The following is an 11,431-nucleotide window of genomic DNA, read 5'->3' on the forward strand; positions in this document are numbered from 1 at the left end:
GGTTTGAATATCAAGGGTATGATAGCCTTGGATAGAGCTGTTAAATGAGTCATTGACCCATTTATATTTAAATGGGTCGTTAATAGGTCAAGCTTTATTTTTTAAAGCACCCATAATGGGTTTTAAAATTAAAGAGAGTGAGATATATGGGTCTTAAATGGGTTAGCTCTACACCCATTTAAGACCCATTTATCAACCCATTTATTTTCACCCAAAACCAAAACCTCACAATCTCTCTCTTCTCTTTCTAACTTTACAATTTTTTAAATCGAAATTATAATTATTTTATTATTATTTTATTTTTTTATTTTTTCTTTCTTCTTCCTCCGGTTGCTAGCACGGCGATGGCCGGCGACCCCTGGATCTGGCAAGACCGCCGACGCTCGGCGAACCTCAGGCTCGCCAGACTGCCTCGCCCGACACCAATGAGCCTTGAGTTGACCGGTGTCGGGCGAGCTCGAACTTGCCGAATCTGGCGAGGCTGTCGATGCACAGTGAGCTCGAGGCTTGCTAGATCGGCGAGGCTTGAGCCTCGCTCGATGCCGGCGAGCCTCGAGCTCGCCCGGATCTGGGCGAGGCGGAGGCCTCGCCTAACGCCGGGCCTCACCGGATCCGACGAGCTCAAGGCTCGCCGGCGACGGTGAGTTGGGGGAGCTCGAGGCTTGCACAGGCCGGCCACCGGCCGTCATCGTGGCCGGCCGCCGGCCAAAGAAGAAGAAGAAGAAAAATAAAAAAAATAAAAATTATATTTAAAAATAAAAATAATTAAAATTTTATTTTTAAAAAAATAAAAGATAATTAAAATTCAATTTTTAAAAATAATTATTTTAAAAATTATAAAAATTGTCCATTAAATTTGTGTTGTATAAAATTATTTTAGCAATACCATTTTTTAAAAGTATATTTAATGAATTAAGTTTAGTTAAATGGGTCGGGTATGAGTTGGGTATGGGTTGGGTTGAGTTGGGTTGGGTATGGGTCAAAATTTTTGCATTGCAATAAACGAGTCATGAACGGGTTAAATGGGTCGATTTGAGTCGGACCATTTATGACCCGACCTAAACCTGACCTGACCCACCCGTTTAACGGGTCTAGCCTTGGATTACAACATCTGCATTTGTACCCATTGGATTACAATCTTTTTTTTTTTTTCTTCTTTTCAATTATTCACCAGATTTATTTTCCGAATAGTTCCCACGAAAAAATATATTGGAGAGCAGACCACGGTTCTTCCTTCTTCTTCCCCTAATTCCATGCCTGTAAAGGAAGACCAAGGGATTCATCAACGTAGAAATGAGTTCCTGCTTCACCATCTCCCTCTCTCTCCTCTTCTTCTTCATAAATTTTGCAGCTACCGAAGCAGCACCTACGTTTCTACGGCACTACTGCCCAAACACCACCCTCTTCACTCCCAACTCCACCTATCAATCCAACCTCAACGCCCTCCTCTCTTCCCTCTCCTCTGCCGCCACCGACAGCGCTGATGGCTTCGCCAATGCTATTGTCGGCCAAAACCCTCCCGACCAGGTCTACGGGCTCTTCCTCTGCCGCGGCGACATTGACCTCACCACATGCAGCAACTGCGTGGCCACTGGAAAACAGGATATCCTCCAAAGATGCCCGAACCGGCAAGTCTCCGTGATCTGGTACGATGAGTGTATGTTGAGGTACTCCGATGTGTTCATCTCCTCGGTCATGGAACAAGTGCCTTCTTTCACGATGCACCACACTGGGAACATCACTGATCCAACCCGATTCATGCAAGTCCTGGAAGAGACCATGGACGACATCACCGCAAGGGCTTCAGTCCGCGAGTCGGGGAAGAAAGTCGCCATTGCGGAGGCAAACTTTACCAGCTTAAAGAAGCTGCACACGCTCGCACAGTGCACGCCGGACTTGACAGTGTCGCAGTGCAACACGTGCCTCCGCGCAGCATTTTTGGGCCTCCCCCGGGGAAAGAAAGGTGGGAGGATGTTCACTCCGAGCTGCAGCATGAGGTTCGAGCTGTACCCATTTTATAATGCCTCGGCCATAGCGGCCCTGGTGCCTCCGCCGTCCTACCTTCCATCTCCTCCAGCTCTTCTGACCAGACGTAACGGTACGTATTTGTTTTTGTTATTTGTCTTCCGATAACAGAAAGATCTGTCCTATTTATTTTTTTCGGTGAACTACAATCCTACTTTGTAGTTCGAATAAGGGGAGTGAACCTTTTTTAAAAAGGGTAGAAAACATTATAAGTGCCATAATCCTTGCACACCATGCCATAAATGTTTAATTGATCAATTATTCAATTGAGTGACGTCAATAATTTCACTAGCCGAAAAATCTAACTTGTCAATAATTTAATATAAAGCTATCCGATATGGCTCGCCAAGGAAATGATGTTATCAAAAGCATAAAGAAACAAGTCATTAGCCCTTTCTTGCCCCAAAATTTAAGGGTGTCAATGGTTTGGTTTGGTTCGTTTTTTTGAAAAACCGAATTGAATCGAACCGTTAGAAAAAACTTTTGAACTGAACCGAATGAGACCCGAACCAAATACGAACCGAACCGAAATTTCAGTTCAGTTCAGTTTGATTCAGTTTGGTTTTTCTGTTTTTGGTTTTTGTTTTTGTTTTCTTTTTGTTCAACTCAAAATAATCTAAATTCAATATGTTACTACACTTCAAGCTTCGAGGATTTTGCAATTTAGATCATATACTTCATTCCCTTTTTTAAGCATTAGCCAAGTAATGATATCCAATTTAAATAATTGCTTAACATAATCTCTCTTGATGATTCTCTAAAAGGCAATTTTATTGTTCAATTGAAAAAAAGAACGAATTTTTCCATATTGATAAATTACTAAAAGAGTTTATAAGAGCACGTTTGGTAACGATTCTGTTCCCGGGAATAAATTCTTATCAGAAATGATTTTTTTTTATTCTGTTCCCAGGAACTGATTCTAAGTAAAAAAAAAATACGTTTAGTAACTGTACAAAATTTCTGATTCTAGAATAGAATTGCGTTTGATATGGTGCTCATTGATTCTATTCCAAATAATTTTCTTTTAATTTTTAAGTATTTTTATAATTTTTTCCTTTTTTTTTCCTTTTTTTCCTTTTTCTCCTATTCCTCTTCTTCTTCAGGCCAGCCCTCGTCGGCCGAGCCTCACCTGTGACCAAGTCAGCCTCGTTGGGGCTGGGCAAGGCTTGCCTGGCCACCGGCCGGGCTGGGCGAGCCTCGCTAGGGCTGGGCCGGGCATCGCGAGGCTTGCCCAGCCACGGCCTAACCATCGGCGAGCTCGCCGGACCTCGCCCGACTTGGCGAGGGCGGCGGCGGATGACGGCGGACGGTGGCGGGCGACGGCGACGGCGGTGTGCGGCGGTCGCGGGATGGCGGTCAATGAAAAAAAGAAAAGAGAAGAAAAAGAGTTTTGATTCTCAGTTTTGTTTTCGAAACAAGAATCATATATATATATATATATATATATTATCTCAATTCTTATCCAAAACTGCACCTGAGAATAAAATTTTTACCAAACACGATTCTGGGAACAAAAAATTAGAATTAGACACTATTTGAATAGTTACCAAACAATGCCTAAGTGTCAAAAAGGTGGAGGTATCCATGCCGCAATGAACAAGTCTTGAGATTTTTTGTGTTACTTGTCCTATAATCTTAGTAATATTAACATTAGTTTTACCAAGATCACTATAAGATTATTATTATTATTTTTAAAAAGATTCCGGACGCGATCTACTTGGGTTGGCTTTTTGGTCTCCGAGAGCAAGCCATCTTGCTGTCTCTCTCGCTCTCTCTCCTCCTCCGTCCGAATCAATCTTCTATCCTCGCTCGCTCGCTCGCATCTCTCCGCCATTTACACAGTCTCCATCGCCGCCCCTCTCTCTCTCTCTCTCTCTCTCTCTCTCTCTCTCGCCGCGCCTGTCCCCGTCTCCGTCATGCTCAGGGCGAGCTCGCCATTCGCGAGGTCTCACCGCCGCCCGCAAGAGAAAAGCCTCCGGCCCGAAATGCCCCGCGCGTAGGGTTTTCTGACTAGCCCCCCTCGCGCGCCCGCCCGCCGCTTCCCGAGGCCTTCCGATTCCGCCGATTTCCCCCGCCATCCGAGGAGCCTCCTCCGATTTCGGTCTCCACATTTCGGAGCGGGCCCCTCAGGGATCGATCGATCGAGCGAGGGAGCATTGGGGGGCGAACGCAATGTCGCTGCGTTACGCAATCGAGCTCTACTTCAACCCGACACTGGAGAACTCAGAGCCAGAGGAGACGGGAATTGGAAAAGAATAAAATCGAATTTTTAATGATTTGATCTTATCGGTTTATGGTTCGATTCGGTTTGATTAACCGATAAAAACCGAACCAATAAAAAAATATTGGTTTTTAATGAGAACCAAACTGAAAAAACCTAATTTTTCAGTTCGGTTCGGCTCGGTTTGGTTCCTAACGCCCTTACCCAAATTGATGAATTGGGGCTTAGTTGAACTCAAACCCTAACCCTATCCTTAAGTTAGGTCCAACAGCGGCCAGTCTTTATCCTACAAGTGCTGCCAAAGGACATCCTCAGGGCGAAAGGCGCCGCTACTGGTCCTCAAGGGTCGCCACGATTGAAATCATTTTGATTTGTGGTAACATAGCTTTCTCTTCGTGGGATGGACCAGTGTTATGTGTATAGACATTGACGATTTTCCCTTTGAGGCTGCGAGCTCAAGCAGCAGCACTCAAGGCCATGCGGAATAGGGTGTGCAGTGAGTTCAGGGCAATGTCTTTCATCTCGATTTCTTGAGCAATCAGCTGCTTGTCAATTCAGTGCAAGGAAAGGGTTAAACAACCTCCTTCCTACAAGCTTTTGATGATATTACTTACCCAGTGAGTCCCCTCGGATGATTTTATATTAAATTAATACCGCATCAAATTCTTTGACAAGAGAAATTATCATAATCACTTAAATAAACATTTTTTATAAAATTATTACACTGAAATAATTGATTGAAAAATTATGGCACTTATAATATCATTTTCCTCTATTTCAGATGATTGCCTCTTGTTGAGATGAACCTACGACAAAACAAGTCATTTTAAAGTTAAATGATAAAAAAAAAAAAAAAAAGTAAAAGAAAGAAAGGTAGCTGTCAAAGTAACTAAAGTGAAAATATAATTCAGTAATAACCTTACTTTGAGTTAAACACAATAAGCAAAATTTTGTGAATTATCAATCTGATCCCAACTAGAAGTGAAAATTGTCCAAAGTGTCATAAACTGATTGTAGTGAATCGGGTTGAAAGTGAGACTCAGCTAACTTTGTGCCAACAGTTACGGTGAGACCCCAAATTGACGGCCAATGCAGTTGCTTAGAAAACAAGAGGAAGGACATCATCGTGAGCTTGCTACACACCCTAACACCCTATTGTCCATGGGCCCGAGTGCTAGTAGCCTTAGGGAAAATCTCCGATGTCGCATCCAAATTTCAGTCCAATTCCAGTCCTTTGGCGGCATCCGCAGGATAAAGACTAATCACCATTGGACCTAATTCGGGATTAGGGTTTGAGTTGGATTTAGCCTTAATTGGTCAATTTGGGTCAAGTCAATGGCTAAATTATGTCGTTTCTGAACACTTTAGATGACATCATTTCCCGGTGCACCACGTCAGATGGTTTCTTATTAAATTAAAGCCATATCAGATGTTTTGGCAATACCCAAATAAATTTGGGTGTTTTAAAGTAGGGCACTCAAGTGATCAACTTAAAATTTACAACACCATAGTGAATGTGGTACAAAATTTGTGGCACTAGTTGTGTCATTCTCACGATACGGTGTTTATCCATTTTGATCTGCCTATAAGAGGTGAAGTTTAGCAAGGCATTTTTTACAAATATTTCTTGAACTGTTCCACATTATTCCAATGACTCAGCACTTGTGTTCTTTGCTTCGTCTTTTCCCTCCATCAAGCACTTCAAAGCAGCACAATTGACAGTATAACTGCATCAACTCCTCTCGTTCAGAACCAAACCATTGTCTCTAGTCGTCAAATCTTTGAGCTTGGGTTCTTCACGCCTAAAGGATCAGCAAAGCAGTACGTAGGAATATGGTACAAGAACTTGACTCCCTCCAAAGTTGTCTGGGTGGCCAACAGAGACAAGCCACTTGGACACACAGATCAATCTGCGAGCTTAATAATTGGCGAAGATGGAAATCTGAAGCTTCTTGATGGGCAACAAAACACTGTGTGGTCTACTAATATCATGGCAAAGTCTAACTATTCTGTAGCACTGCTTTCAGACTTTGGAAACTTTGTTCTTCAAGACAGGAACGCGGATATAATGTGGGAAAGCTTTGATGAGCCAACTGACACTCTCCTGCCAAACATGAAGATCGGAGTGAACGTGAAAACAGGAAAGAAACGGAACTTGATTTCCTGGAAAGGCGAAGATGATCCCTCATTCGGAAGCTTTGCTGTAGGATTGACACCAGAAACAGCGCCTCAGGTTTTCACTTGGAATGGATCAAGTCCTTACTGGAGAAGCGGACAGTGGGATAAAACCAAGTTCATCGGAATACCGACCATGAGTGGGCCTGGGTCCGTTCTCCAGCAAGATAATATACAGGGAACAACATATTATTCCCTCAAAAGTTACGACAATCTCTTTGGATATAATTTCATCTCATCTGAAGGATATTTAATGGCAGTTCGTTGGGCCAATGGATGGTCGACATACTGGGGGGCACCGGAATCAACTAACCCTTGTGATATATATGGATATTGCGGCTCCTTTGGAGTTTGCAACCTGCTTAATTCACCCTTGTGCAGATGCTTAAAAGGTTTTAAACCAAGATCAGATGAAGAATGGAACAGAGGAAATTGGACCAGAGGGTGCCATAGGGAAATGGAATTAAATTGTCAGAAACCTGCAAATGCAGCAGCTTCGACGACTGTCGAAAAAGATATGTTCCGGCGAATGAGTCAGATCAAGTTGCCTGATTCCGCTGATTTTCCATTGATAGATGATGCAGAGCGATGTCAAAGTTGGTGCCTAGAAAACTGCTCGTGCTTGGCCTTTTCTTATGTGAATGCTATAGGATGTATGGCTTGGAGTAAAGACCTCCTAGATATTCAGCAATTCTCCATGGGTGGCCAAGATCTATATATTCGGCTTGCAGATGGGGGTGCGGGTGCAGATGTGGGTGCGGGTGCAGATACAGGTTGAAAAGATTGAATTAATATGCGTTTGGTTTTGCACTGTCTGTGGTTCTTATAATATATTTTCCCAGGTTCAGGTTTACCCATGCGGACAAAACTTATCATCAGCCTAAGTACTATTTCTGGCATCATCTTATTTGGAGCCAGTATTTTAGTCTGTGGTCTTTCAAAGTGGAGAGGTAATATAAGATGTACAATTTGTTGCTGTCTTAAGGGTGATTTTGCACTAACCACAATATAAGAGTCTTGAATCATTGGTAAAAACATGGCTTCAGAAGCTAAGCAGTTACTGCTATAGAAACACTGCTTTGCTTATGATATTCTAATGCTTATCTTGAGTTGATTTCGTTGTCTGTAAAATGCAGGGAAGTTTAGGAAAATGACAATCCCAGGGCTCTTTAGGTCAGTGGCTGAGGCCATCAAATCAGAAAAACTGCCAAAGGAAACTGCATGGAAAGAGCAAATGAAGGAAGATGATGCATCTAAATTGGTGGCCTATGATTTTGATAGCATATGCCTCGCAACAGACAACTTCGACACGAAAAACAAACTCGGGCAGGGAGGGTTTGGCCCGGTTTATAAGGTAAACGAAAAGCCTTCTCCAGTGGAAATAAAGAGATCATGGAAGATCTGATAGTGCTGTTCGTTTGAAACAGGGAAAACTGAAGGATGGTAAGGAGATAGCAGCGAAGAGACTTTCGAGCTGCTCAGGCCAAGGCTTAACGGAGTTCAAGAATGAGATCCTTCTAATATCCAAACTTCAACACCGAAATATGGTGAGACTCCTCGGTTGCTGCACTGAAAGAGAAGAAAAGATTCTAGTGTATGAGTATTTGCCGAACAAGAGCTTGGACGCCTTCCTTTTTGGTTTGTCTCACTCTTTGAAGAACTTATTTATGCTTTCAACAAAATCCGGTACTAAAACTAGATTTTAGTTCTGTTTGCTACCTCGTTTAGATTCAAAAGAGAAGGCGAAACTTAGCTGGAGCGTACGCTTCCACATTATCCAGGGGGTCGCGAGAGGGCTGCTCTACCTCCACCATGATTCTGGCCTCAGGGTCATACATCGAGATTTGAAAGTGAGCAACATTCTATTGGATGAAAAGATGAATCCTAAAATTTCTGATTTTGGGCTGGCGCGGATGTTTGAAGGATCTCAAGTTGTGGTAAATACTCACAAAGTTGTGGGGACACAGTAAGCTTTCTATCATCACTCTTATAAGCAATTACTCATGAGGCAATATATCACCTCGGAAGCAGATTAGCATTATTATACGCTCACCTATCCATTCATACGTGTTCCTACGGTTGCTTTATTATTACGGATAAAATTCTTCCATGCACAGCCAATGGTTCCAATATGTTAGTTCTCTCTGTAGTAATTATAGACCAGCGCTACAATGCAAATGCTAAAAGATATGAGAAATATGGTACTCATCGAGGTGGAAGTTTATCGCCCTCCAATTTGCTCACCTCTCATGTCATCGTCCTTTAGTCTATGATTTTTTGTTTGAATTGTACTTCAGGAACCTCCACTTATATTATTTTGTCTACAGCGGTTACATGTCTCCCGAGTATATCATGGGTGGGACAATTTCTGAGAAATCAGATGTTTATAGCTTTGGAGTACTGTTATTAGAGATTATCAGCAGCAAGAAGAACGCAAGTGTAGATTACCCCGAGCAGCATCTCAATCTCATGGCTTATGTAACTGCAAGATCTGACTTCGAACTATTATACCTCCATTTCAGTTTCTAACCATGGGTAGTCCTTGAAATAATCTAATAATCGACCAATTGTTACAGGCATGGCACTTGTGGAGTGAGGGCAGAGGACTGGACCTGATGGATGCAGCCATTGCTGACGCATTTTCGACGTCAGAAGTAATGAGATGCATTCAGTTAGGGCTTCTCTGCACGCAGGACCATGCCACAGATAGACCCAACATGTCCGCCGTGGTTCGAATGCTGAATGGAGAGTCCAAGCTTTCACAGCCGAAGCAACCGACATATACATTTCAAGGTTTGCTGGCTCGCGAAGTCCAATCACAAGAAGGAATCCGGTCCGTGAATAACATCACCATTACTACGGTTGAAGGGAGATAAAATTCTTAAATGCATTTTCACTATCAATTCATCTTTCGTGGGATTCAGTGTTCACCAAATTAAATGGCATGAATATGCACTCTTTTGTTATACTTTTATTGAATATATGATGTAAACATAGAGATTGTGAGGGAATTTGAGTTGCTAGCTCTCTGGTAGGATAGTTTTATGTGGGCAAGGTCGCAGAAAAGTTCAGAACATCCGTATGCACAGGGGTTTCTACCCCTTCTGCATATAAAATTGTTTTCCCTCTCAACATTTCTATTTGCATCCATTGCACAGTCTTTTAATGGAATTTAAGTTTCACTTGTCTTTGAAGAGGGAATCTCTACGAGCTTCCTTTTAAAGAGGGATGGCTATTAGTAGTTAAATTGTCACCTAAAAGATTATTCATGCACTTGAAATTTTTAGGGATCGAATTTGCTGTCAAATGAAAAAATTTGACCCCAAAGCAAAACTGCAATCCCACACCATCTTGCTTTGACATTTCTATCAGCACATCTCTGTAATTAGAAACTGGGGAAATTGTAGTCTTAGTATCTTGGATCCTATGTCAAGAGTTATGTATCAAATAAGCATTTCATAAAGTTAGGGATTGAATACTGATAAGAGCGAAATTCAACCCCTAATTGAGAACACTCACATTGCGTGATCATGCAATTACATTAATCACCGCATTTCTTTTGCACGTCGTAATTAGAGTACCCTAATTTATCATAATAGACTCGGAGGCAAGAACTTTGATCAACAAAGGTGCTAGAGAAGTTGTGAGGTAGATCCTCAAATGTTTACGGGGGACAACAAATGTTGGTATAGTGTTTAGGAGGGATGACAATGATACTATAGCTCGGGTTTATGTGGATTCAGATCATACCAGTGACTTAACGAGCGAAGGTCTTCAGTGGGGTACATACATGCGCTGGTAGGTGGTGTGGTGAGTTGGAAAACACTCTTACAAGATAATGTTGGCTTGTCATTGATTGATGTAAAGTGCATGAACTGACCTTCATAGCAAAGGAGGTGATATGACTAAGAAGCTTACACTTGAACTTTGTGTGGAAGCAAAAAAGTGTTGTTATATATTGTGACAACCATGGTGAGATAATCTCGCTTCTAATTCAATTTATCCCAAATGGACAAAGTTTATTGACTTCTAGTATTATTTCATCCAAGATTTCGTGGCAAACGGCAAGGGTGTTGTGAAAAGGATTGCAACAATAGAGAATCCAATTGTGATATCTTGAAACTCGACCCATTTCAAAATATATGAAATGGTTAACTTTATCAATGCATTGTGTTAATGCCCCAAACCTCGAGCGCGCGTGCATCTCTTGGTGGTCAACTAAATTACGACGTTCCCAGAACGCGTCACCGACCCAAACGAATCATGCACAAGTGGAAGCAAAATAAACAATCCCCAAACAACAACAAACATGGGATAGAAAAACATGACAACAAATTTCACAAACACACTTTTATAAACACACCAGGTTTATACACAAGAGCTTATAAACAAAAGTGACTACCGAGCTAACCCTATCTCGAACCCTATCTACTTGGGATCCGGATCTATCACAACACCGTCAGGTGGGTCAACTATCCCCTCGCCCTCAACGGCGGGTATGTTGAAACCCTGAAGGGGACCTTCCCGTACCCCATTAGGCCCATGACGAAACCACGCCTTGAATCGATGAGGTACCAACTGTGGTAGGCCCTCATCAACCAAGATAGTGGTCACAATGAGCTCATGGAGCTAGGAACTTCTAGGGATAGGAACGTCAGTACTCTGCTAGCTATACCCCCGCGGTTGTCCAAAACAAACCAGATGGGCCTCCATCTAAGGACATGTAAAAAGATAAACCACGACGGGGTGAAACAACATCTCAACGAGTTCACGCCCTAAACCCCAATTAGGAAGGTAATACGCTTAGGGGCGGCCTAACCATACAACCAATGATACTCACCTCGCCTCAGTTTCTTCCTGCACGTCAACATAATTCATATAATAGATATATGCAGTAATAACACTAAACAATTGGAACCCCTCAACTTATGTCTCAAACAATCATAGGGGTCCCAATTATAAGACCAAATCATTATGACACGTTTCATTCCGTGCCACACAATTTTATTC

At 42.3% G+C, this 11,431-nt stretch overlaps 2 protein-coding genes across 2 annotated transcripts; both read left to right on the forward strand.

Annotated features, from left to right (window-relative positions):
- Positions 1 to 1,261: 1,261 nt before the first annotated feature.
- LOC120286071 (G-type lectin S-receptor-like serine/threonine-protein kinase At1g61480) lies at positions 1,262 to 9,557 on the forward strand. Its single transcript, XM_039313790.1, has 7 exons — positions 1,262 to 2,098; positions 5,944 to 7,194; positions 7,264 to 7,371; positions 7,558 to 7,775; positions 7,849 to 8,059; positions 8,150 to 8,899; positions 8,998 to 9,557. The coding sequence occupies exons 1-6, from the start codon at positions 1,294 to 1,296 to the stop codon at positions 8,389 to 8,391; spliced, it is 2,835 nt and encodes a 944-aa protein (XP_039169724.1). The 5' UTR covers positions 1,262 to 1,293; the 3' UTR covers positions 8,392 to 8,899; positions 8,998 to 9,557.
- On the forward strand, positions 8,756 to 9,297 carry LOC104444895 (G-type lectin S-receptor-like serine/threonine-protein kinase SD1-13). The gene is made up of 2 exons (XM_039313791.1): positions 8,756 to 8,899; positions 8,998 to 9,297. Exons 1-2 carry the CDS (start codon positions 8,756 to 8,758, stop codon positions 9,295 to 9,297), a joined length of 444 nt encoding a protein of 147 aa, XP_039169725.1.
- Positions 9,558 to 11,431: the final 1,874 nt, after the last annotated feature.

The sequence above is a fragment of the Eucalyptus grandis genome, chromosome 5 (genome assembly GCF_016545825.1).
Source record: "Eucalyptus grandis isolate ANBG69807.140 chromosome 5, ASM1654582v1, whole genome shotgun sequence".
In the NCBI taxonomy this organism is placed as follows: domain Eukaryota; kingdom Viridiplantae; phylum Streptophyta; class Magnoliopsida; order Myrtales; family Myrtaceae; genus Eucalyptus; species Eucalyptus grandis.

Excerpts from the sequence above, each read along its gene's own strand:
- LOC120286071 (XM_039313790.1), top strand. The coding sequence starts at position 1,294 with ATGAGTTCCTGCTTCACCATCTCCCTCTCTCTCCTCTTCTTCTTCATA. Across the intron at positions 2,099-5,943 it reads TCTTCTGACCAGACGTAACG|CACTTCAAAGCAGCACAATT; the intron begins GTACGTATTTGT and ends CCCTCCATCAAG. Across the intron at positions 8,060-8,149 it reads CTTGGACGCCTTCCTTTTTG|ATTCAAAAGAGAAGGCGAAA; the intron begins GTTTGTCTCACT and ends TACCTCGTTTAG.
- LOC104444895 (XM_039313791.1), top strand. The coding sequence starts at position 8,756 with ATGTCTCCCGAGTATATCATGGGTGGGACAATTTCTGAGAAATCAGAT. Across the intron at positions 8,900-8,997 it reads ATCTCAATCTCATGGCTTAT|GCATGGCACTTGTGGAGTGA; the intron begins GTAACTGCAAGA and ends CAATTGTTACAG.